The 22,748-nt window shown below is 49.8% G+C and overlaps 2 protein-coding genes across 2 annotated transcripts; one reads left to right on the top strand and one right to left on the bottom strand.

The window, feature by feature from the left end:
• Positions 1-310: 310 nt before the first annotated feature.
• Positions 311-12,060, top strand: GUCA1B (guanylate cyclase activator 1B). The gene is made up of 4 exons (XM_019985434.2): positions 311-743; positions 8,202-8,351; positions 9,708-9,828; positions 10,695-12,060. The coding sequence occupies exons 1-4, from the start codon at positions 528-530 to the stop codon at positions 10,820-10,822; spliced, it is 615 nt and encodes a 204-aa protein (XP_019840993.2). The 5' UTR covers positions 311-527; the 3' UTR covers positions 10,823-12,060.
• Positions 12,061-13,373: 1,313 nt separating this feature from the next.
• GUCA1A (guanylate cyclase activator 1A) lies at positions 13,374-21,249 on the bottom strand. Its single transcript, XM_019985163.2, has 4 exons — positions 19,918-21,249; positions 14,408-14,557; positions 13,954-14,047; positions 13,374-13,638 (listed from the first exon to the last, which is right to left on the bottom strand). The coding sequence occupies exons 1-4, from the start codon at positions 20,116-20,118 to the stop codon at positions 13,466-13,468; spliced, it is 618 nt and encodes a 205-aa protein (XP_019840722.1). The 5' UTR covers positions 20,119-21,249; the 3' UTR covers positions 13,374-13,465.
• Positions 21,250-22,748: the final 1,499 nt, after the last annotated feature.

Raw genomic sequence — 22,748 nt, 5'->3', positions numbered from 1 at the left:
CCAGCCCCTGCTCACCAGCAGTTCTGTTTTATGGGCTAGAAGTTGTACTTGCATCTTCTCTGGATATCAGAGTCTCCTGTGTCTCCAAGGTGGGCCTCCCTGGAGCTGCATGGTGCCCTTCCGAAAGTGCCAGGGCCCATGCGTAAGATGGGAGGGTCCCAGCCTGCCTTCCCAATTCCCCCCTCCATCTGCTTACCTCTGTTTCCACCCCTTCTCCCTTTTCAGAACCTACTGGACAGCTTACTTAAGTGGTTGACCAGACTGAAGGGAGGGGTGAGGCTAGGGGAGCTTAGCCGACTGGAGGTCAGACCTGGAAGGAATCTTCTAATCTTAAGGCACTTAGCTGGCCTGGTCCCGCCTCCTCGCAGCCAACCCCCTCCGCTGCCCGTCCCGTTCGGTTGGCCAGGAGATGATCAAGAGGCTGGCAGAGCAGAGGAAAGGTGGGAAGAGGGCCCTCGCCTAAGGAATCGGTTGGCAGCGTCTCAGCAGGAGGCACAGGCTCTGCTCCCTGCCGTCCTGGGGCCAGGATGGGGCAGCAGTTCAGCTGGGAGGAGGCGGAGGAGAACGGCGCAGTCGGTGCGGCGGACGCGGCGCAGCTTCAAGAGTGGTACAAGAAGTTCCTGGAGGAGTGCCCCAGCGGCACGCTCTTCATGCACGAGTTCAAGCGCTTCTTCAAGGTCCCGGACAACGAGGAGGCCACCCAATACGTAGAGGCCATGTTCCGAGCCTTCGACACGAATGGGGTAAGGTGCCCCAAGGGGGAGGACCGAGAGCTCAGGGCTCATCCTTGACTAAAGGAGCACCCTCGGTGGGAGCTCCGTACGCCAGCCCTCCTGCTCGGCCTCGGCTCTTCTTTCCTCTCCATCCTCTCTCGCCTTTTCTGTCTCACTGTTCCTCCAAACTCTTCTCCCTCTCCAATAATTCTTTCTTCCCATCTTTTCTTTCCATTTCTCCGCTTTCATCTGACTTGTCCTCTTCCTGAGAGCTGAAGGGAGGCTCTGCAGAAAAACCCAGGGTCCTCTCTACGTGTATTTATGGACAGGACTCTGCAGTCACAGGACATGGTTTTTCCGCATCCATCAGGGCTCCCCTTGCTCTAAAGATAAGGGGTTTAATGGGCGGAGCTATCTTGGCACAGCCCATGAGTGCCCCTTTGCTGAAAGTGAAAGTGAACGTCAAGTCGCTCAGTCGTGTCTGACTCTTTGCGACCCCGTGGACTGTAGCCCACCAGGCTCCTCCATCCATGGGATTCTCCAGGCAAGAATACTGGAGTGGGTTGCCATTTCCTTCTCCAGGGGATCTTCCCGACCCAGGGATCGAACCCAGGTCTCTTGCATTGCGGGCAGACGCTTTAACCTCTGAGCCACCTTCTAATTGAGACAGATCAGCTCTTCCCGCCCAGAACGCTGGAGGAGGCTCCTTCCTGGACTTGGATGTTCAAGGATTACTACAGAAGTCCCTTTCTGCTCTTCAAGCCATGGGAAGAAAAAAGAAGAGTGAAGTCGCTCAGTCGTGTCCGACTCTTTGCGACTCCATGGACTGTCGCCTACCAGGCTCCTCAGGAGTTTTTCAGGCAAGAGTACTGGATTGGGTTGCCATTTCCTTCTCCAGGGGATCTTCCTGACCCAGGGATCGAACCTGGGTCTCCCGCATTGTGGGCAGACGCTTTACCATCTGAGCCACAGGGAAGCCCATGGGAGATCCCATGAAATCATTCATCCACAGAGTTTCTACAACTCCTTAGTTGGCACCAGGAACTAAGAAGATAATATATTTTATAAATGCACACCTGGGAATTGAATTTAAACATAGAAAAAAGTAAAAGTGAAAGTCACTCAGTCCTGTCCGACTATGGCCCCATGGACTGTAAGCCCACCAGGCTCTTCTGTCCATGGAATTCTCGAGGCAAGAATACTGAAGTGTGTTACCATTCCCTTTTCTAGGGGATCTTTCCGACCCAGGGATCCAGCCCAGGTCTCCTGCTTTACAGGCAGATTCTTTACTATGTGAGCCACCAGGAAAGCCCTTAAACATTGAAACTCCTTCATTATTTAAGGCCAAAGTACTCTTGCCTGGAAACTCCCATGGACGGAGGAGCCTGGTGGACTGCAGTCCATGGGGTCACTAGGAGTTGGACACGACTGAGCGACTTCACTTTCACTTTTCACTTTCATGCATTGGAGAAGGAAATGGCAACCCACTCCAGTGTTCTTGCCTGGATAATCCCAGGGACAGAGGAGCCTGGTGGGCTGCCGTCTCTGGGGTCGCAGAGTCGGACACAACTGAAGCAACTTAGCAGCAGCAGTCCAGTGCCGCCTCCACAGTCCTTTAAACCATTAAGTTTGCCTCAAACCCCTGTTTCACTCCTTCAAATTGAGGGGCCAGTGGGTTTGACCTAGATAATTAATCTGGAAAAAGCGGTAGATACCCCACTTCTGTGTAGAAGGAGATCTTCACTTTTCAGAGTGAGTCACTGGGAACGCTTCTTAGTTCCCACTCTGCCCCTGGAGAAGGGAATGGCTACCCACTCCAGTATTCTTGCCTGGAGAGCTCCATGGACAGAGGAGCCTGGCGGGCTACAGTCCACGCGGTCGCAAAGAATCGGACATGACTGAGCGACTAACGCTTTTCTTCTTTCTGTCCTGGTACTGTCCGTGCACATCTCCTCTGCGCCTGTAGGGGGCGGTAGGGCGGGGTCAGCATCATCGCGGCAACAAAAACCTTGGAGGTGAACCCTAACTCCAGATCTCAACTGAGTTTCAGCCTTCCCAAAGTTCCTGCTACAGACGTCTCTGAGTCCGCGGCAGCCCTGAAAGGGAGCAGGCCGAGGTTGTTACTCCAAATTCAGTGATCTGATTTGTCCAAGATCTTAAACTCAGGGGTCCTGCATCCCAGGCAAGCGTTCCTGCCCAGAAGGCAGTGTGTTGGGCTGTTTAAGAGAGGAAATGATTTTTTTGAAGTGTTGAATGTCAGAAGAAAAGTAAACAGATATATCAGGTAGTATGTGGCAAGGTTCACACCCATGAATTTATCCATTTTCTTCAAATTCATTTAAAATTCAATATAATAACAATTCAAGATTTCAAAGGGATTATGAGGCCCCTGGAAACAAAACAGCTGCAACCTCTTATACCTCATTTCTTCTAAGTTAGCATATAATATTCATCAGTCATCTTTAAAATAACTTTTTAATCTTGGTGACATTAACTTTACAGAAAAATTATAAGGATAGTGCAAGTAATTTCCATTTACAATTTATCAAAATTCCCCAATTGTTTACATTTGACTCATTTGCTTTACTCTTTTCTCTGTGTGATGTATTATATATATATATACACATGTATACATATATGTACACAATGTATTCATATATGTGTATATTATGCATATAAATATATGTATTTTATAGAGAGAATTATATAGACATCACACCCTTTTACCCCAAGTATTTTAGTATGTATTTTCTAAAACCAAGGGCATTCTCTTAACCTAATAAATGATCCAAATCAGGAAATTCAACATTAATAAGTTCTGTTAGCTAATTGACAATCTACATTCATGTTTGGTTGACTGTCCTGATGACATCTATTACAACCTTTTTTTTTAAGTTTGATCACACATTGCATTTAATGTCCTATCTGCCCCTTAGCCTTTTTTTAAAAATTGGAGTATAATTGCTTTACAATGTTGTGTTAGTTTCTGCTGTACAATGAAGCGAATCAGCCATGCGTATACATACATCCCCTCCCTCTTGAGCCTCCCTTGCACTCCACCCCAATCCCACCCCTCTAAGTCATCACAGAGCACCAAGCTGAGCTTCCTATGCTTTATAGTGGTTCCCACTAGCTATCTCTTTTACACATGGTATTGTATATATGTCAGTCCTAATCTCCCAGTTTGTCCATCCCTTCCCTTCCCCACCACCCCCACCCCCTGCCCTGGACCTGATGCCCTTTGGATCCTTTAGTCTCAGCTTTTCTTTATCTTATTTGACTCTGACATTTTTGAAGACCGCAAGTCAATGATCTGGTTTTACCCTGTGTTGCCTTGTAATGAGATGCAGGTTACGCTTCTGGCAGAAATTAATGCCCCGGAAGAGATGCTGTGTGCTTCTGAGCATGGGACATCAGAAGGCACGTGATGTTGGTTTGTCCCTTTGATCATTTAGCTATGTGGTGTCTGCCAGATTTCACCACTGTAAAGTGACTATTTCTTCTTTGTAATTAATAAGCATCTTATAAGGAGGTATTAATACTTTGAGACTAAGTAAACTTCCTATTGCTCATCAAATAATCAGCCCCTAGGTTTGGCATCCACTGATAATTTTCCATCTCTGCTGTCCCTTCTCTATTTATTAGTTGGCCTCCTGCTGTAAGGAAGAGCTCTCCTAGCAGGTGTTTTCAGCTCCTCTGTCAGGAGCTAAGCCTTCTTCCTTTTCTTTTCCCACTTAGTCTTTATCTGCAAACTCCTGCCCGACTCCACTTCCCAGCTCAGAACAACCTTTATAATCAGCAAGTGTCATTTCCAGGCAATTGATCTGAGATTTCTGGGGCAGACAAAATCAAAAGAGCTCTTAGATTTAGCTCACACGTCAAGATCTGTGGTGGTGAAAACAGAGTGTTGTGGTGGCAAGGAGGTAAGGGCACCTGGTCTCTGCTGCTATGCTCCCTCCTAGTGGAGGCAGTAACACCATCTCTGGTGCTTGCCTGTAATGCTTTGGGTGGAGGAAAAGGAAGGATGAAGGTCAAATGTCCTTCAGGGTCCTTATGTAACGAGTGCTGGGTGGAGGTCAGGGCTGGTTCACAAATGCCGCCAATTCAGGGAGAAACGAGGCAGGTAATCCCACAGAGCAGATCACACGCTTGTCACTTCTGCTCCAACTCTTGAGGAGACAGGCGTTTCCGTCATCTTCAGCCTCTGTGGGTAATTGAAGCTGACGAGAGCGCGTGCGCAGTGGATGAGCATCGCCCCTGCTGGGAGCTTCCCAGAACTAGTCCTGGGGTTTGAAGTAAACTCACACGTGAGATCACTTGTCAGGAAAGGGCTGCTCCACACTGAGACTCATGTAAGGTGAGGTGAGGGGTCATTGTGGAAGCCGTATCATGTTGAGACAGGATGTTGTGAGAACAGAAAGTTCTAGACAAAGAATGAGGGGGAAATCTAGAGAGCTGAAGAGTAGGAATTTGCTGGTGATTTGGGGTTTGTTTGTGTGTTTCACTCCCCTTGGTGCTAGCCACCAGGCTCATTTTTTAAACAGTAATAGACCTTGCGTGGAGTAAGAAATTTCTCCCAACCTGATGAACTGCAGAAGGCATGTAGCTTGAAAGACTCTGCCACTTGCTGGGTGGGAATTTCTTGGGCAACTTATTAAACCTCAGTGTCCTCATCCATGAAATGGGGATAACAGACCTGAGGGAGATGATGTATGTCAAACAAATGGTCCAGTTTGCATAATTTTCTAACTGAATTCTTTTTTAAAAGAAACCTAAGGGACTTCCCTGGTGATCCAGTGGTTAAGACTCCATCCATGCTCCCAATGCACGGGGTGCAAGTTTGATCCCATGTGCCCCAGGGCATGGCCAATGAAAAGAAACCGAAGATCTATGTTTAGAAAGCCTGACAAATAATAATTACTAATGAAAATAGTCTTTTAAAGGACAACCAATTACCACATTGTAAGCCTTCAACTTACACAGTGTTCTTTAAAAGGCTATTGTGCGATTATACCTCAATAAAGCTGGGGGGAAAAAAACCCAGGAAATAAGCCAAATTACCTTCAATGGGCGAACAAAAAGCAGGGATGATTCCTACAATGGCGCACCATTCAGCAATTTTAAAAAAAGGAACTGCTGATGCTTATAGTGACTGAGATGAGTCTACAGGGCACTGTGCTGAGTGAAAGAAAATTACACACTATATGATTCTATTTTTATACTCTTTTCAGAGTGAAAATATTATTGATGGAGAACAAAGCAGCGGTTGCCAAGTGTTATGGTTGGGAGAAAGATGTGACCTTTGAGAGGTAACACAAGAGAGGTTCTTTGTATTGAGAGTTACTGGTATCTACGTATCTACATGTGTCTACACATGTGATACAATCTTGTAGAACAAGGAGGTAGGGGCAATTCAGGTGTAGGAGATTAGGAGGTACAGACTATTACATAAATAAGCTACAAGGATATATTGTATAACACAGGGAATATAGCCAATATTTTATAAGAACACCAAATAGAGTAAATCTTTAAAAAGTATGAATCACTATCTAGGAACTTCCCTTGTGACTCAGTGGTAAAGAATCTGCCTATCAATGCAGGAGACTTGGGTTCCATTCCTGGGTTGGGAAGATCCCCTGGGAGAAGGAAATGGCAACCCTCTCCTGTATTCTCCCTGGGAAATCCCATGGACAGAGGAGCCTGGTGGGCTGGAGTCCATGGAGTCGAAAAAGAGTATGACAACTTAACGATTAAACAACAATATTGTATACCTAGAACTTATATGGCACATCAACTGCACATCAATTTAAAAATTCATAGAGCTTATATACCTACAAAAATAGTGCATTAAAGACTAGTGGGGGGGAAAAAACAGAACAAATAGCAACTGCTAAGAATCTGCCCTACAGGAATTACCAAAGACATAAGAAAAAATACGTACGCACAAGATGTTCATTGTGTAATATAAAATATCAAAACCATGTTCAACAAGAGGGACTGCCCAGTACTCCTCAAAAAAAGAAAAAGGTATTATTTTAAATCATTTTGAAGGCATGGGAAATTTTAAAATAAAAATCCAGTAACTAAAACTATAGGTTAATATTTACACAGTGAGGAGTATGGAGGACCAGAGGAATTATGTAAAGGATGTTGATTTAAACTCTGGAGGTGTTGAGGTAGGTGCGTTTTATTTTCTTGGTTTTTCCTTAAGCGTTTGCTCTTTCCCTCATGTGGGGCTGTATTCTCCTGTTGTCCACACCTTGCCCACCCAGGCACCCCTTGAACAGGGCTTGAGGCTCCCACTTGGCCCGACCCAGTGGGACAGAGGGGCTCTGGGCTACTGATGCCATTCTGATTACAAAGTCATGGGAATGACAGATGCTCCTGGGGGGGCTGATGATCCCCATTTTTGATTTGGAGAGCTGAGATCCCAACCTTGAAATATGTGAGGTCCTGCTTTCTAATCTCCTTTCAAAACTGTTAGTCTTATATTCAGACTTAAGTCAATCATTTCTTTATAAATTTGTAAATAGTTATGAGACTCTGGGCAGAAGTTGCATTGTACTAGGCGTGGAGGAGAAACAGAAGCAATGTAAACCGCTCTCCTTTCTCCTGGAGGATAGACTGCTGCTAGAGAATGAGACACACGTACAGAGCAGTTAAGGGTAGAAGAGATGGTAGGTGCTGGGCTTTCCTGGTGGTCAGTGGTAAAGAATCCGCCCGCCAATGCAGAAGACGGAGGTTGGATCCCTGGGCCAGAAAGATCCCCTGGAGAAGGAAATCACAACCCACTCTAGTATTCTTGCTGGGAAACCCCACGGACAGAGGAGGCTGGTGGGCCACAGTCCATATTGTTGTAGTTCAGTCACTAAGTCATGTCCGACTCTTTGCAACCCCATGGACTGTAGCCCATCAGGATTCCCTATCCCTCACTGTCTCCCAGAGTTTGCTCAAACTCATGTCCACTGAGTCAGTGATGCCATCCAACCATCTTATCCTCTGTCACCCCCTTCTCCTCTTGCCTTCAATCTTTTGGGCATCAGGGTCTTTTCCAGTGAATCGGCTCTTCACATCACTTGGCCAAAGTCTTGGAGCTTCAGCTTCAGCATCAGTCCTTCCAGTGAATATTCAAGGTTGATTTCCTTTAGGATTGACTGTTTTAGCTACTAAAACAACAACAGCTGGGAGTGTCAGAAGAGGGAGAGGGTGGTCGCTGTGGCTGAAGTGGTGTGAGAAGGAAGGCTTCCTGGAGGAGGGGACCGTTGAGCTGAGCCTTGAAGGACAGGCAGGACTGGGTGATCACGGAGACTGAGAATGGATCCCAGGGCAGAGAACACCACAAGCACAGATGCAGAGGCACAGGCATGCACGGGGGAGGCCAAGCCCTGAGTTTCAGGGACGGCGGCCTGGAATAGAGTTCCCACCGGTGCTCCCGGGAGACGGGGTGGGGGGCTGAAGGGAGCCTCACAGCTCCCACCCCCAATGCAGGACAACACCATTGACTTCCTGGAGTACGTGGCAGCCCTGAACCTTGTGCTGAGGGGCACCCTGGAGCACAAGCTCAAGTGGACCTTCAAGATCTACGACAAGGACCGCAATGGCTGCATCGACCGCCAGGAGCTGCTGGACATCGTGGAGGTCAGTGTCTGCTGAGGGGTGGGGGCGGGGCAGGCACCTGGGCACGCTGGATGCTGAAGGGGGGCCCCTGGGCCTGGGGGTGGGAAGGGGCACTGGAATCATTCAGAGTGTGCTTTCCAACTACCATGAAATTAAGCTGGAGATCAGTTACAAAAGGAGAATGAGAAAATCCCCATCTGTTTGAAAATCACGCTACTTCCTAATACTCCATGAATCAAAAAAATAGTATCACACACACACAAAATATCATGAACTGAGTAATGATACTAACATAACAAAACTTTGGAATGCAGCCTAAAGCTGAGTTTACAGGAACATCTGTAGCCTTAAAATGTATATACTAGAAAATAAGAGAAACTGAAATGAAAATCAATGATCCAAGAAGTCATCTCAACAAATTAAAAAAAAAGAAAAGAAAAGTAAGGCCAAAGAAAGCAAAAGAAAAGAATTAATAAAGAATAGAGATTTAACAAAACAGAACACAAATGCACAAGGAAAGTCAATGAAAGCAAAAGTAGGTTCTCTGGAAAGATCAACAAAGCTGATTGACTACTAGCAAGAATGAGCAAGGGGAAAAAGTGCTCTGGCTCAGACTCTGCACGAAACCCTCATTAGCCTCTTACTCTCCAGAACTTCACTCTGAGGAGGGAGACGTTGGCCATTTTACAGAAAAGGAAATCGGCCCGTGGAGGTTGTGTGGTTTGCCCAAGTTCATCACCGGGAGATGCTGGGCTGCCTGTAGTGGAGCCTCGTTTGTGCCACGTCCTGTGCTGAGCAGAGAGGCCGTGGGGACCCCCCGTGCACACCTCTGTCCTAGGCGAGCCCCAGCCAAGGCCTGAGGATACTCCTCATGTCTGTCTGTTTCTGCCCCTTTTCACTTCTCAACGTTGCCTTGTTGCCGGAAACAGGGCGAGAGAGACACCTGTGCTTTTTCCTCCAGCCCAACACCTGTGTCTCCCATCATCCTGTCTCACACACATACACGTCACACAGACCCACAAATATTCTGAAATCTCCATGTCTTCTGCTGAAAAGTGGAGGTTAGGCCATCCCTTGTGCCTTCATTAGAGGTTTTGGGTGTCAGCTCTGACGCTCACAGTGGAAACACCAACGGTGTGGGAATGGGGCAGTGGGTGAAGCCAGGAACTCCTCGGTGGGAATTAGGCCATGAAACCCTGAGGAAATGGCCTTGGCACAGGTCACTTTTAGTTTGGACCTGGGTCCTGTGATCCTCAGATGTACAGACTGGGGGGCAGTGCTGAGGACGAGGTGCCGAGGGACATGGGTCGTGGCGGGGGGTGGGGTCGGGGCAGAGCACGCAGGGTCTCTGGGATGTCACTGGCTTCCCTCCCACAGTCCATCTACAAGCTGAAGAAAGCCTGCAGTGTGGAGGTGGAGGCCGAGCAGCAGGGCAAGCTGCTCACCCCCGAGGAGGTCGTGGACAGGATCTTCCTTCTGGTGGATGAAAATGGAGATGGTAACTGGAGCAGAGATGATGGTGGGGCAGCGGCAGGGGGCTCCCCATCCTGGGTCACCCCACTTTCTCCACGTCACCATAGACTAGGCCCTCACTTCCCGGCAGTGAGATGGGTGTGGAGAAGAGATCATAAAATAACAACAAGAATGTCACTAGCACGTGAGGCTTGTGCGTGCATGCTAAGTCGCTTCAGTCGTGTCCGACTCTTTGCAACCCTATGGACTGTAGCCCACCAGGCTCCTCTGTCCATGGGGATTCTCCAGGCAAGAATACTGGAGTGACTTCCCATGCCCTCGTCCAGGGGATGTTCACGACCCAAGGATCGAACAAGCATCTCCTGTGTCTCCTGCATTGCAGGTGGATTATTTACCGCTGAGTCACCGGGGAAGCCCCGTGAGGCTTGTAAAAGGGATTAAAACTCCTACTGGAGTTGCCAGGCAAGTGCCGTGGAAGAAGAGGCGCTTTGGAGTCAGGCAGACCAGGATGCTTCATGTACCCTCTCAGCCTGATCTGTTTCCTCACCTGGAAAATGGGAATAAGAATAACTGAAAGGAGTAAATGGGGTCACGCACTTGGACTCTCATTGCTGTAGCTCAGCGCTCCAGCCCCAGGCTGTGCAAAGAGGCAGTTGGCTGGAACACACCCAGAAGAGCCCTCAAAAACATTTTAAGGGTCCCATGTGCAGGAGTAAAACTTGAATTCATTTGCAAAGCAAGTCCCTTGAAGAAACCCTTGGAGGTTCTAGGAGACTCCTGGAGGAAAGCCCAAACTTAGGCCCTGAGACCGCAGGCTCATCTGTGTACATCCCCACCCCATTTCTTCCATTCCCCGACTTGGCACGACTGTCTTTCCTACCCGTTGCACAGGTCAGCTGTCCCTGAATGAGTTCGTTGAAGGTGCCCGTCGTGACAAGTGGGTGATGAAGATGCTGCAGATGGATCTGAACCCCAGTAACTGGATCTCTCAGCAGAGGCGGAAAAGTGCCATGTTCTGAGGGCTCCGGGGCCCTGAGAGCTCTCCAAGACTCCAGGCTCACCAGGTTTCCAGAGCAGTGGGAGGGTCCCTGGTTCAACCTGCTTATGCCCACTCTTATCCTGGCTTGAACTTCCTGGCATCCCCTTGCAGGGGGTGGGGCTGAGTGGGGAGGGCAGGGGTCATTAGTCTGACATGGCCAACAGGGCTGGTCCATTGGGAGGATTCATGGGGTACTGAAGGGACTTGGCTTCCTCTCCCCCTTCAGCTGCTTCTGGGAAAGCTACGCCTTGCTAGGTGACTGTGGGGTTCCCACAGATTCCTACATGGTTCTTAGTTGGAAGCACGGAGATCTAGGGGTAGGGGTTCCATAGATGAAATTAGAAATGAAAAGGCCCACACAGTGTGAAACTGACTAGTAGAAGGGTGGGGCTGGCAGGTGTTGACTGAAGAAATGGTAGGAACTGGGGAGAAGGGATGGATAACAATTACATCTCCCCAGAATCCCGAGGACTGTTCTTCCTGCCCTTGGAGGGGGTAGACTATACTTAAAGGGGCTGTTTCAGCTCTGCCCTGGTGCTGCTCCGCCAGCCCCTTCCAACCCTCCTCCTCCACTCCCTACCCCTCATCCCTTACACTCAGCTCTCCAACCCCCACCCCCAGAATGGACCCTCCACAATTCGCCATCACAAGCCCACAAGCCAAGTATGTCTCCTTAAGGGATGGTGGAACCTTTCTTCTATCTCTGGGGAGAACTGGGGCCTGCCAACCCGGGTTCTAGGACAGGCTCTGCCTCCAACTCCTGTGTGACCTGCAGCGGGCATTTCTTTCCCCTGACCTAGATGTTTTGTCTGCACCATGAGCAGGCTGGACTCGACAAGCAGTTTTCAGATTATTACTTTTTTAGATATGGGATTCTTTTTGTTATACAAACTCTATGTGCAGCCTCCATACAGAAACTAGATTAAAAGGCGGTCACTCTGGCAATCCATGAGTTAGGACTCTGCACTTTCACTGCTGAGGGCTTGGATTCAATCCCTGGTCAGGAACTAAGATTCTATAAGCCGTGCAGTGCAGCCAAAAAATAAAGGAAAAAAAAAAAAAAGGCAGTCACTCTGGTTGCAGGGGGTGGTACTGAGGAACTCAAAAAAGAAACCCATGTAAATAGATATGTTTTTGTGTTGAAATATGAAGAATAAAACTAATTTGTAGATCCTGTGATTTCATGGGCATGATATCCATATAAAGTTAACGGTAGAAATAAATGTAAGGTTAAAAAAATAGTCAATTAAAAAAGAATAGTAACCCAGCTGGGATACAGATATGCCCCAAATCATGAAGCTGGTATGTGAATGAGGCTGGGGAAATGTCCCAATTCTATCCAGATACCCTCCCAGCTCTGACCTCCAGCATTTCCCAAAGGCAGCCACCAAGAGAAGAAGCAGAAATGTCAACTCCCTTTTGCCCCTGGCATTGAGCTCCACTTTCCCTCCATGTCTGTGCTCCAGCCCCAGCTGACTTCCAATCTAGAGCAGTCCCCGTGATGGACAGGACCGGTGTGAATGAAATGCCCCCTCCCTTCCATCCCAGGGGGCTCTCTGCAGGCTAGGGCTCCACCCCCTACTTTCCCCTTGTTTGTTCCCTTCCACCCCCTTGGATTTTCATTTGCTTCCAGAACCTCCCCCACACCCAGCTGAAGTGAAGACTCAAAGTTCAGAAGGAAAGAGCATCTCTGAAAAAAGTGATCACAACTACTCCAGCCTGTGTCTCTCCCCAGGGTCTTGGTCAGGTGTTCCTAAAGCTGGAGTGTGCAAAGAATGGGGAGAGGGCCCCCTGTAAGAGACTGCTCCACTTCCCAACGGGTGTCAGGTCTCACTGTGGTAAGAGGGATTTAGTTTAGATCAGGGATGGTCCCCACACTTGCCATTAACAATGAGTCGCAATCCTATGGGGTACCGTGTGGTACCACGTGGCACCAAGGGGCCAGCAGGGGAAAAATGAGGGTGTTATGCAATCACTTCTGAATAAATACACATTCCCAAAGGATTAAGGAGGACTGTCTATAGTATCATAACTTCTCTTGGCCTATTGTTTGATAAGGATGCTGTGAGTTTCTTGAGGATGCGAACTGTCCTCTTCTTTGCACATGTAACATCTAGCATTAATATAAGTAGCTGTTCGACGCTTGTTGAAGGGAGGAATGAGTCAACACAGACCACTCTAGTAGGCTCCGGGATGCTGGGGGCAGGACGGGCATGTGACAGTACCCAGCTGAAGGCTGCAGCCACCAGATCTGCAGGGTCCCACTGGAGTCCTGGGAAAGCCCACCTCTGCCTGAGAGCTTCCGTGTCTAAAAGAGCGTGGAACCAGAGCTCAGTGGAAGAGCTGGTAAAAGCTGGGGGAGGTGCAGGAAGGGAGTAGGGAGGAGCCTGACGGATGCTGAAGGCTGCCCAGAGCAAGGAGCAGTCACCATCAGCTGAATCACACAGAGAGTTCCGGAAAGGTCCCCCGCTCTGGACCACTGCCCCTGTGCTGCCACCATGGACTCCTAAGAAGTGAGCTGAGCCTTCGAGTTCAGTAGACTCTATCTAGTATTAAAACAACAGTGAAACAGCAGGCACCACCGTACACACCCTCCCCAGTACAGAAAGAGCAGGCAGTGAGCTCAGCCGTCGGCCTCCGCGGCCTCCGTTTCCCTGCCGCTAGCCCCCTCCTCATCCTGCTCTCCATTCTGGAGCCTGCGCACAATGCGGGTAAGGTCCAGGCTTCGGGTCAGCGTGTCCAAGAGCATCTGGTCCTTCTGGACGCCCTCCATGAACTCCTCTAGGGAGAGTTCCCCTGGGGTGGAAAGAAAGGGCATCATGGGCAGGAGGCGTTGACGTCTGCTGACCGGGGCCCAGAGCTGCAATCTTGTAAGGGGGACAGAACCAAGGCTGGAGGAAGTGGCTGTGAACAGAGCCGGCCAAGGAGCCAGAGACCAAAGTCTGGTGCAGACATCCCCAAAAGCCAGCTCTGTGGCCAGGGCGGAGGCAGGCGGAGGAGGTAGCCAGCAGCAGCCCCTTGGTGCCTCCCTCTCCCCTCCTGCCCTCTCCCTTTCTGAGACTGGTGACAGCCCCAGTGCCCCTTCCCTGGGGAGCCCCAGCGCGGCCTCACCATCCCCATTGACGTCAATCTTGGAGAACACTGTATCGGTGAACTCCTCGGCGGTCATGGTCGAGTCGCTGCAGGGGTTAATGGCTCGGATGGCCTGGAAGGGAAGAAGTGAGAGGACCCGTCCTAACTCGTCTCAGCGGTGGATGGGGCAGAGAGAGCTAGTCAAGCTCCCGACGGGACAGTCGGGGAGCCAGGGGAGTAGAGGTCAAGGTGGCCCGGGACCTCAGACGGAGCAGGGGATGCGCTTCTACAGCTCTTGGTGCAGAAGAGGAAACTGAGGCCCAGGGGAACCTGGCCCAGGTCACGCAGCTGGTGAAGGCCCGAGCCGCAGCGGGGACCCTAAGTCTCAATCCCGTCCCCTTCCGAGCCCGCGGACCGACCCCAGCAGGCTGAAGACCCAACCCAGCTCTCAGCTCGGCCCCGCCCCTGCCCGGCCCTCGGCACCTGGAGTTACCCGGATGATGGTGAGCAGCTCGTCGCGGTCGATGCATCCGTTGCCGTCCACGTCGTAGAGCTTGAAGTACCAACGCAGCTTCTGTTCCACCTTCCCCTTGAGGACCAGGCTCAGAGCCGCCACGTACTCCATGAAATCAATGTAGCCGTCCTGGGCGGGGGGCGTGGCCGCCTGAGCCCCTCTGTCTAGGCCCCGCCCCGGCCCCGCCCCCTGCCCGGAGCCGCTGGGGGAACCAGGAGACGCTGAGCCCAGGCCCTGACCGACGCCCCGCCCCCGGCCCCGGCCCCGCCCCCGAAGCCCCCAGGGGCCCAGGAGACGCTGAGCGTCTCGGATAAACCAACCGCCCACTGGAGTGTAAATGGCTTATTGCTATCACTTCACAGGTAACTTTGGTTCCAGCCACCGCTGTGATCCTCAAACTTCAGCCCTTCCAATTTGGTGGGTGTGGTTGCAAGATGTGTGTAGTTGAGACACGAACCCCTTAGGAATAGGGGCGTAATTTGGATGCGTTCTAACGCGCCTGGATAAGGGATAGAGGTAGACTTGGAGGGATCGAGCGCTTTTCTCCTTCTTCCCTTTATTCTTGGAAGCTTACTGAGCACCGACTAGGCGCTGTGATAGGCTGAGGATTCAGAAATCAGTAAGATAAAGCCCGTCCTGACGGGAGCGCCGCGTTGAGGACACAGGCTGAAATCCTGGCCCCACCTTCTCAAATATGTAGGATCTGGGAGAAAGGATTCAACATGACTCTGACCCTTGATCAGTAGTAGTTATAATAGCTCCCATCTCCATGGAATTGATGTGGACTTAAATAAATGCAGGTATGTAAGGCACTCAACACTGCCTGGCGCATAGTAAGCACTCCGTAAATGTCAGCTATTATTATTATTACTACCACCAAGGCTTCTCTGGTAGCTCAGACGGTAAAGAGTTTGCCTACCAGGCAGGAGACCCAGGTTTGATCCCTGGGTCAGGAAGATCCCCTGGAGAAGGAACCCACTCCAGTATTCTTGCCTGGAAAATCACATGAACCGAGGAGCCTGACGGGCTATACCCCATGGGGTCACAGAGTCGGACACGACTGAACGACTAACACATACGTTATTATTACCATCACTATAAGGAAATCATGGTGCCATCATGACATATGTTCAGGGCAGCACATCTGGACGGGACATTATGGAATCACAGACCAGGACAGTGACCAGGCAAAAGCAGCAGAAAGGCTTCCCGGGGGAGGTTGTGCCCTCACTGAGTCTTGGAGGGATTGGCCATGGGGGAAGGTGGTACAAGATATTCCTGCAGGATATTTCCCCAGGAGCCCCCATATGTTCAGCAGCTGACTTTCCACCTGGCCCTGCCAGCCCTACCAATAGGGTCAGGGAAGCAGGAAACACAGGCCTGCCTCTGCCCACCTTCCGCCCAAGTCAAGTGAATCTGGGAAAGGGAAGCCTGTGTCTTGCAGAGAGGATGAGTGCTGAAAGGAAAGGGGCATTGGACTCAGAGCCTGTGAACCCAGAGTCCAGCCTCTATTGCTCCACTTACTCACAACCCTCACTCTGGAACCGGGAAGTTACTGAGTGGCAGGTTTGGGATCTGTATGAAGAACTCTTTAACAGACAGAACTACCCACAGTGGAAGGGACAGCTTCGTGCAGTAATGAGCTCCCTGTCCCTGAAAGTGTGCAAGCAGAGGCTGGGGTACTGTTATTAGGGATGTGGCAGAGATGGGACAAGAAGGCCTCCAAGAGTTCCCAATCATGTGCTGGCCTTAGGTGAGGCCTTAACCACTCTGACCTCCACGATGGAAGTCAAAATCATAGTGAATATTTTCAGGGTGTTTCCCCATGTTCAAGGGCTTTCCTACACATGGCTGTGCCATGGGGCATGCAGGATCTTAGTTCCCCAACCAGGGATCGAACCCATGCCCGCTGCAGTGGAAATGCGGAATCTTAACCACTGGACCACCAGGGAAGCCCCTCAATCAGCCCTTGACCAACCCTCCTCTCAGGGTCTTTGTCACGGTGGAGCCAGGCCCCCCTGCAGCCATGCTCAGAGAAGCAAGAGGTTTGCTTTCTTACCACTGTGGAGATTTCCCCCAAGCAAGGGGACAGAGGGTAAGGACACTTTGCTTTCCACTTTTTATCTCTCTATATTGTTGGAAACTTTTACAGTGAGCTGTCATTTCTTGGTAATTAAAATTTTTCTTAATTTTATAACTTTTTGTAATTAAAAAATGGCCAGAATGGGGCAATGGAAAGGCAGGTGCGTTTGTTCCAGAAAGACCTAAACCATGTCTTGGGAGGGGTGTGGCCTTGGACAAGTCAGATAGCCTCAGGGTCTCAGTTCTGAGACGGAAAGACAGTGTGTGCTTTTCAGGATTGTGGTCTGGGTTAGATCTGTAATAAGACTACAACAATACTAACTTGTTTTGTGTGCTTCAGGTGAGGTGTGTTTCACTCACTTTACTCCTTTAATCTCACAACCACCTCTGGGTATTTCTATCTCTGTTTTCAGATGAAAAGCTGAAGGTGAGAGAGGTTAGGCCACACGCTAGTGAATGACAAAGGCTTGCCTAGAAACTGAGTCTCCTTGAGAATTCCCTGGTTGTCCCGTGGTTAGGACTTGGCACTTCCATTGCCAGGAGAGCGTGGGTTCAATCCCTAGTCAGGGAACTAAGATCCCACAAGCCTTGTGGCACAGCCAATAAACAAATAAATAAATATTAATAAACTGAGTCTCTTAATTGCCACCCAGCGCTCAGATGCAAGGATGGGAGATTTACATTGATTTGTGTGCACCTGTGTGATTGCCAGGCACACTCAAGCTCAGGCAAAACTCTGAAGTAAGCAAAGCATATGCAGGTTGCCCTGGTCACATTCCCTACTCATGGCCGTACCCTCAAACCCTGACCATCTGCCACAGTACCCGAGGATACAGCTCTCTTCTAGTTCAAGGGCTGGCAAACTTTTTCTACAAAGGGCACATAGCACATATTTCAGTTTTGATGATCTGTAAAAGGAGTATGTGGTGTGTTTTAACAAAACTTCATTGACAAAAATAGGCCCAAGGGCTATTGTTTGCACTATCCAAAACTTCCAGTCTTCTGTATCAAAGCTTCCTAGTCCTGGGTCTCATCTTGTAGCCAACCTGCCCCACTGTCTTTTACTGGTGACAGTGGGTGGAAGTTGTGTCCAAAGTGTGATTTCTGCCTTCAGTGTACAAGACACTTCAAATGTTACAAAGATGCTCTTCAGTTTAGCAAGTATGAATGTTAATTAATATATATTATATATAAGTAGTCCATAAAACTAATAATTTCTCATATAGTCATTCACTCAAGTAAAAATACTGATTGATCTCCTACTGTGTTCTAGGCACTGTTCTAGGTGCAAAGGATACAGCAATGAAAAAGACAGAAATCCCTGCCTTTGTGGAGCTCACATTCCATCAGGGAGATTGACCATAATCATAGAGCATGTCTCGTCTTTGTATTAGAAGATGACATCATCTTCTAATACAAAGACGAGACATGCTCTAGGGGAAAAGGGAAGGTTGAGGAAATGCCCAGGTGAGGACTAGTCCCAGTTAAATAGGGCTGAAACCAGGACATCAGGGTAGTACCAGTGGAAAGGAGACATTTGACCAGAGCCTTGCAGCTGGGGAAGGTGTGAGCTGAGTGGAATTCTGGAGGAAGACTGCCTGGTGGAACCAGGCCCTAAGGCGGGGGTGTGAGTAGAATCAAAGACGGGGGTTTGGGACAATACAAGTGGCGCTTTAAAAAAAAGTAAAAGTATTCGTTGCTCAGTTGTGTCCGGCTGTTTGTGACCCCATGGACTGTAGCCTGCCTGGCTCCTCTGTCCATAGAATTCTCCAGGCAGAAATACTGGAGTGGGTTGCCATTCCCTTCTCCAAGGGATCTTTCTGACCCACGGATAGAAGCCGGGTCTCCAGCACTTGCAGGCGAATTCTACTGAGTCATCAGTGGTGCCTACATGTGACAGAAATTGAAGAGCTAGCATTTGAATGACTCAGTTAGCCAAATTGTTGAGGGGTTGCCACGCCCCGGTGTCATAAGTGTCATCTTAGATCTGAGATCCAAAGGGTTATCTTGATTCAAAGCGTTTCCTTAACAGGCAAGAAGCTGAGCTCTTTCAGTGCATTTGGGTATGAGTTGAGGCTCAACCATGGACTCTGACACCTTTTCAGGAAAGATCATTTCTTCTGGAGTATTTCAGGGGTCTAGCGTGAGGATGCCATCCCTTCTTGGTCTCTATACCTTGGGCTCCAGTACTCTGACCCTGCACCTCTTTTAGGAAAGCCCTCAGGCACCACAGTGCTGCCCTTGAGGCTGGGGCTCAAAGCCCATAAGCTGCTTTGGCCCCTTGATCCTAAACATTAGTGAGTTTTTAAATAGCCTCTGAGCCTCAGCTTTCCCTAGAAGCCCCACCTACAATGATGTTGGGACCCTCTGGGCAGCGAGGAGAGCTGGAAAAGCCCTGGGCAATGTCTCCCCAGCGTGCAGTGGACACTTGGCAGCTTCCTGTCCTCACCTTGGAGGAGGCAGCTGGGGGCCAGAGGGTGGGGGGAGATAGATGTATGGATTTACGTTCTTCTACCACTACATCTTGACTGAATTGCTCCAAATTAATGGAAGGTTTGCTCTGAAATACCAAGAAACATCTTAACTAATGCTCCTGATGTCCATGACAGTTGACGGTGAATAAGCTGAGGCAGAGCGGGGAAGAAATGGGCTCCAAGGCCACCCAGCTGATGAAAACTAGGGACAGAAACTTACAGTGTCCCCTCTATCTTCTCAGGAAGCCCTCACCTGGTGCGTTCAGGTGATCCCTTGGGGAGACATCTATAATTTGACCACTGCACAGACCTTCAGGCCCTCTTAGGATGAACTGAGGTCACTGGGGACTTGGGAGCTGGAGTGGCCTGGGTTCCCCGGTGACCAGGCAACCCTGACTGTCCCAGTTCTAGGGTCCACAGATCATCATGGGATGGGTGACCCAAACAACGTGGACCTGCCCACCCCAGACCAGCGGGCCTGAAGCCAGCCTGAAGCTCATCACCCTGCTCTCTGCCCTCCGCGCCTCTGCCTTCTGCATCCTGGGAGCATCTGAGGGCCTGTGCAGAGGCACCAGGTGCAGCACCAAGCACTTAGTAGGTGCTTGTCAACCGTCTTGTAAGTGTTCACGTTGTTCTGGGGTAAATTGCGCATGTGGAAGAGGCAGAGGAAACCAACGTTTAGCCTCCGAGTGCACTGACCAGGGTCTCCCTCTCTCTCTCTTCCTTGGGGATGAGGGCTGATTCATTTCCAAACCTCCAGTGCCTGACGCACAGTAGGTGCTCAATGGACGTTAGAAAACTGGAGTCACTGATGTAGATACTCAGTCTCCCAGATAAACAGTCATTCCTCCAGCTGTCCTCACACTTGCCCCCCCACCCCCACACTAGCCCCGGGACATCCCTGCAGCGCTCCCCACCCAGAGCCCAGCTCACTTTGTTGAAGTCAAAGGTCTCAAACATCTGCTCCACGTACTGGCTGGCCCACGGGCTCAGGTTCTTGAGGCCGAAGAACTGGCGGAACTCGTAGAGGGTGAGCTGGCCGGAGGGGCACTCTGTCATGAACTTCTTGTACCACTGGTGGCACTCGGTGCTGCTCAGCTCCTCCACCGACTTACCGTCCATAATGTTCCCCATCGCTCAGGCCTGCGGGAGGCTGATGCCCAAGGCGGACCGGTTCTTTTCACCGCTGGTCCCCACACCAGCGCGGCTGGGCTTCCTAACACTGGGCCCTCCTCGCTCACAAGCCTGAGTTCCCCAGATCTGAGCGAGGAAGGGCCTGAATCCCAAAGCGCAGGGAAATGACTAGAGGAGGTAAGCAGAGGAGAGGAGGTCACGGGGGCTGTGCAAGCCTACACCAGATCCAAGGGCTGCCGGAAAACTTGTGTTAAAAGTCCCCACTAAATCCTTGCAGCCAATGGAGACCCGCTCACTCTAAGAAGAGGAGCGAAAATAGAACAAAGCTTAGGGGACCAGAGGCCCAGGATTACAGTCTTGAGCTGGAGGTGAGAGGATTTTCTTACCCAATTTGCAATCTCCTGATCCCTACTTATGGGGACAAAGTGGGTGGCCAGCCAACAGCTGTTCCTATCCTGTCACCGCCACTCCCTTCTCCTGGTTTGAATGGGTGCTCAGTGTTTCTGGTTCCTGTCCTCGGACACGGAATTGAGGTACCTATGAGAAAGATCTGGTCTCTCTTCCAGAGCTGGGCCAGCTGAGGGCCCTTGAGAGGACTGCTGTGTACAGTTACCCAGGCTGTGCACTGCACTTGGCCATCATGACAGAGGGGTTCCAATCACACCACGGACAGTTAATATATGAGAGGGCCTGGGTGATGCTGAGTTTATGGGCTCCCCAGATGAGACCAGAGAAGTCAGAGGGAAACCCCTTTTACATAAAACTGCACAAATACACATAGCCTCGCACATACACACACACACACACACACACACTGGTCCTGTTTTGACCACACTTATGTTCCTGGAAACTGCATCTTTCCCATCATGGGAGGCTTGAATTCAGCCCTCCATTTCACTCTAAACCTGACACCATCACCACTCAGGGGCATGGGGGAGGGGACACTGAGTGTGTGCCTAGTGGCCTGGGGCATGCGTGTGTGTGTGTTTGTGTGTTTGTGAGTGCAGGCACACAGGTGCATGAATGTGCTGCTACCTGCTGGTCCTGGAAGCGTCCCTGGCTGAGAATAGAAGCCCATCTATGCAGCAACATCTTTCTCTAATCTCTAGTGGCATACTCTCTGGCCATAGACTATTTTATATATATATATATAATTTTTAAAATATTTATTTATTTGGCTGCACTGCCAGGTCTTAGTTGCAGCACGAAGAACCCTTAGTTGTGTCATGCGAACTCTTGGTGGTGGCATGTGGGAAGCGTGGACTCTTAGCCACTGGACCGCCAGAGAAGTCCCCAGCCAGCGTTCAAGTGCACTTAAGCCCTAGCTCTGTCCTGTCCCTTCCCTGTTTGCTTCTCTCATCTGCTACATGGACCACCCTCTCTTCATTTAAATAAAAAAGTAAACTAGAGGAGGCTTCCCTGACAGGCCAGTGGTTAAGACTTCGCCTTCCAGTAAAGGGGTGCAGGTTAGATCCCTGGGTTTGATTCCTGCTTGGGGAGCTAAGATCCCACATGCCTCACGGCCAAAAAATCAAAACATCAAACAGAAGTAATACTGTAACAAATGCAATGAAGACTTTTAAAATGGTCCACATCAAAAACATATTAAAAAAAAAGCAAACTAGAACCCTCAGAGGCAGTTTGAGGATGGAGGCACCAGGAAGACAGTAGTTCTTATACAGTTTTGTGGAAAGAGTGTCAGGCTGTCATCCTAAGATCACTTCCTAAGAACTGGACAGAAGGAACTGGGTTTGGAGAGGTCAGCTCAGAGAGATGGGCCAGCTCAACAAAGAAGGGCAATCACAGCCTTCCAGCCATCAGGGCCCAGTCCTGTGTATCCACAGGCTGTGAGCACTGGCTGGGTGGAGGGAGGAGCCTGGAGTGATGGGATCTGTGCCCCTGAATATTGCTCAGTTCTAGAAGCCCTCTCTCAGGGGGACACCCCCTTCCAATAGCTCAGGGCACAGAAGAACCACCGGAAGCAGAACCCTGGGCACCCAGGGAGAGATTTCCCTCCTTGACAGAGGAACCTCTTGGGGCTGTTTCTCTGGCCTGATCTACAGGCATCTGCCAGATATAACAGAGGAGGGGATGGGGTGGGGGGACTACGTGCTCTGGACCAGGTCTCTGCCTTCTCAGACCAGGTTTTCCCCCAGGGAGCAGTTTTCTTCCTTTCCATTATCCACTAGAAGGTCTCCTTTCCAGTTCTCCAGCTCTTTTTGCCCATTCTGAGAAAGTTCATCCAAAGGACCCGAGTTAAGAATGCCCCTTTAGAAGACCAGAGAGAGAGAAAGACTGAGACCAGAGTGATGCCAATACAGTTGTCCTTGTCACTTGTGAACATGATACCTATGATGAGAAGGAAATCACCAAAATGTTAACAGGGTCATCTCTAAGTTATGAGATCACCAGTGATTTTTTAATCTTTGCTTTAAAAAAAATAATCTGCATCTCAAAAAATGGTTCATGGGAATTCCCCAGCAGTTCAATAGTTAGAACTCGGTGTTTTCATTGCCTAGGGGCCAAGGTTCAATTCCTGGTCGGGGAACTAAGATCCTGCAAGCCATGCTGCGGAGCCAAAATAAATAAAAAAATTTAAAAATAACACTTCATAATGCACATATGTTGCT

This window comes from Bos indicus, chromosome 23, assembly GCF_029378745.1.
Source record: "Bos indicus isolate NIAB-ARS_2022 breed Sahiwal x Tharparkar chromosome 23, NIAB-ARS_B.indTharparkar_mat_pri_1.0, whole genome shotgun sequence".
In the NCBI taxonomy this organism is placed as follows: Eukaryota; Metazoa; Chordata; class Mammalia; order Artiodactyla; family Bovidae; genus Bos; species Bos indicus.
The sequence above is the reverse complement of the archived record's forward strand: the minus strand, read 5'-3'. Positions and strand labels throughout refer to the sequence as shown.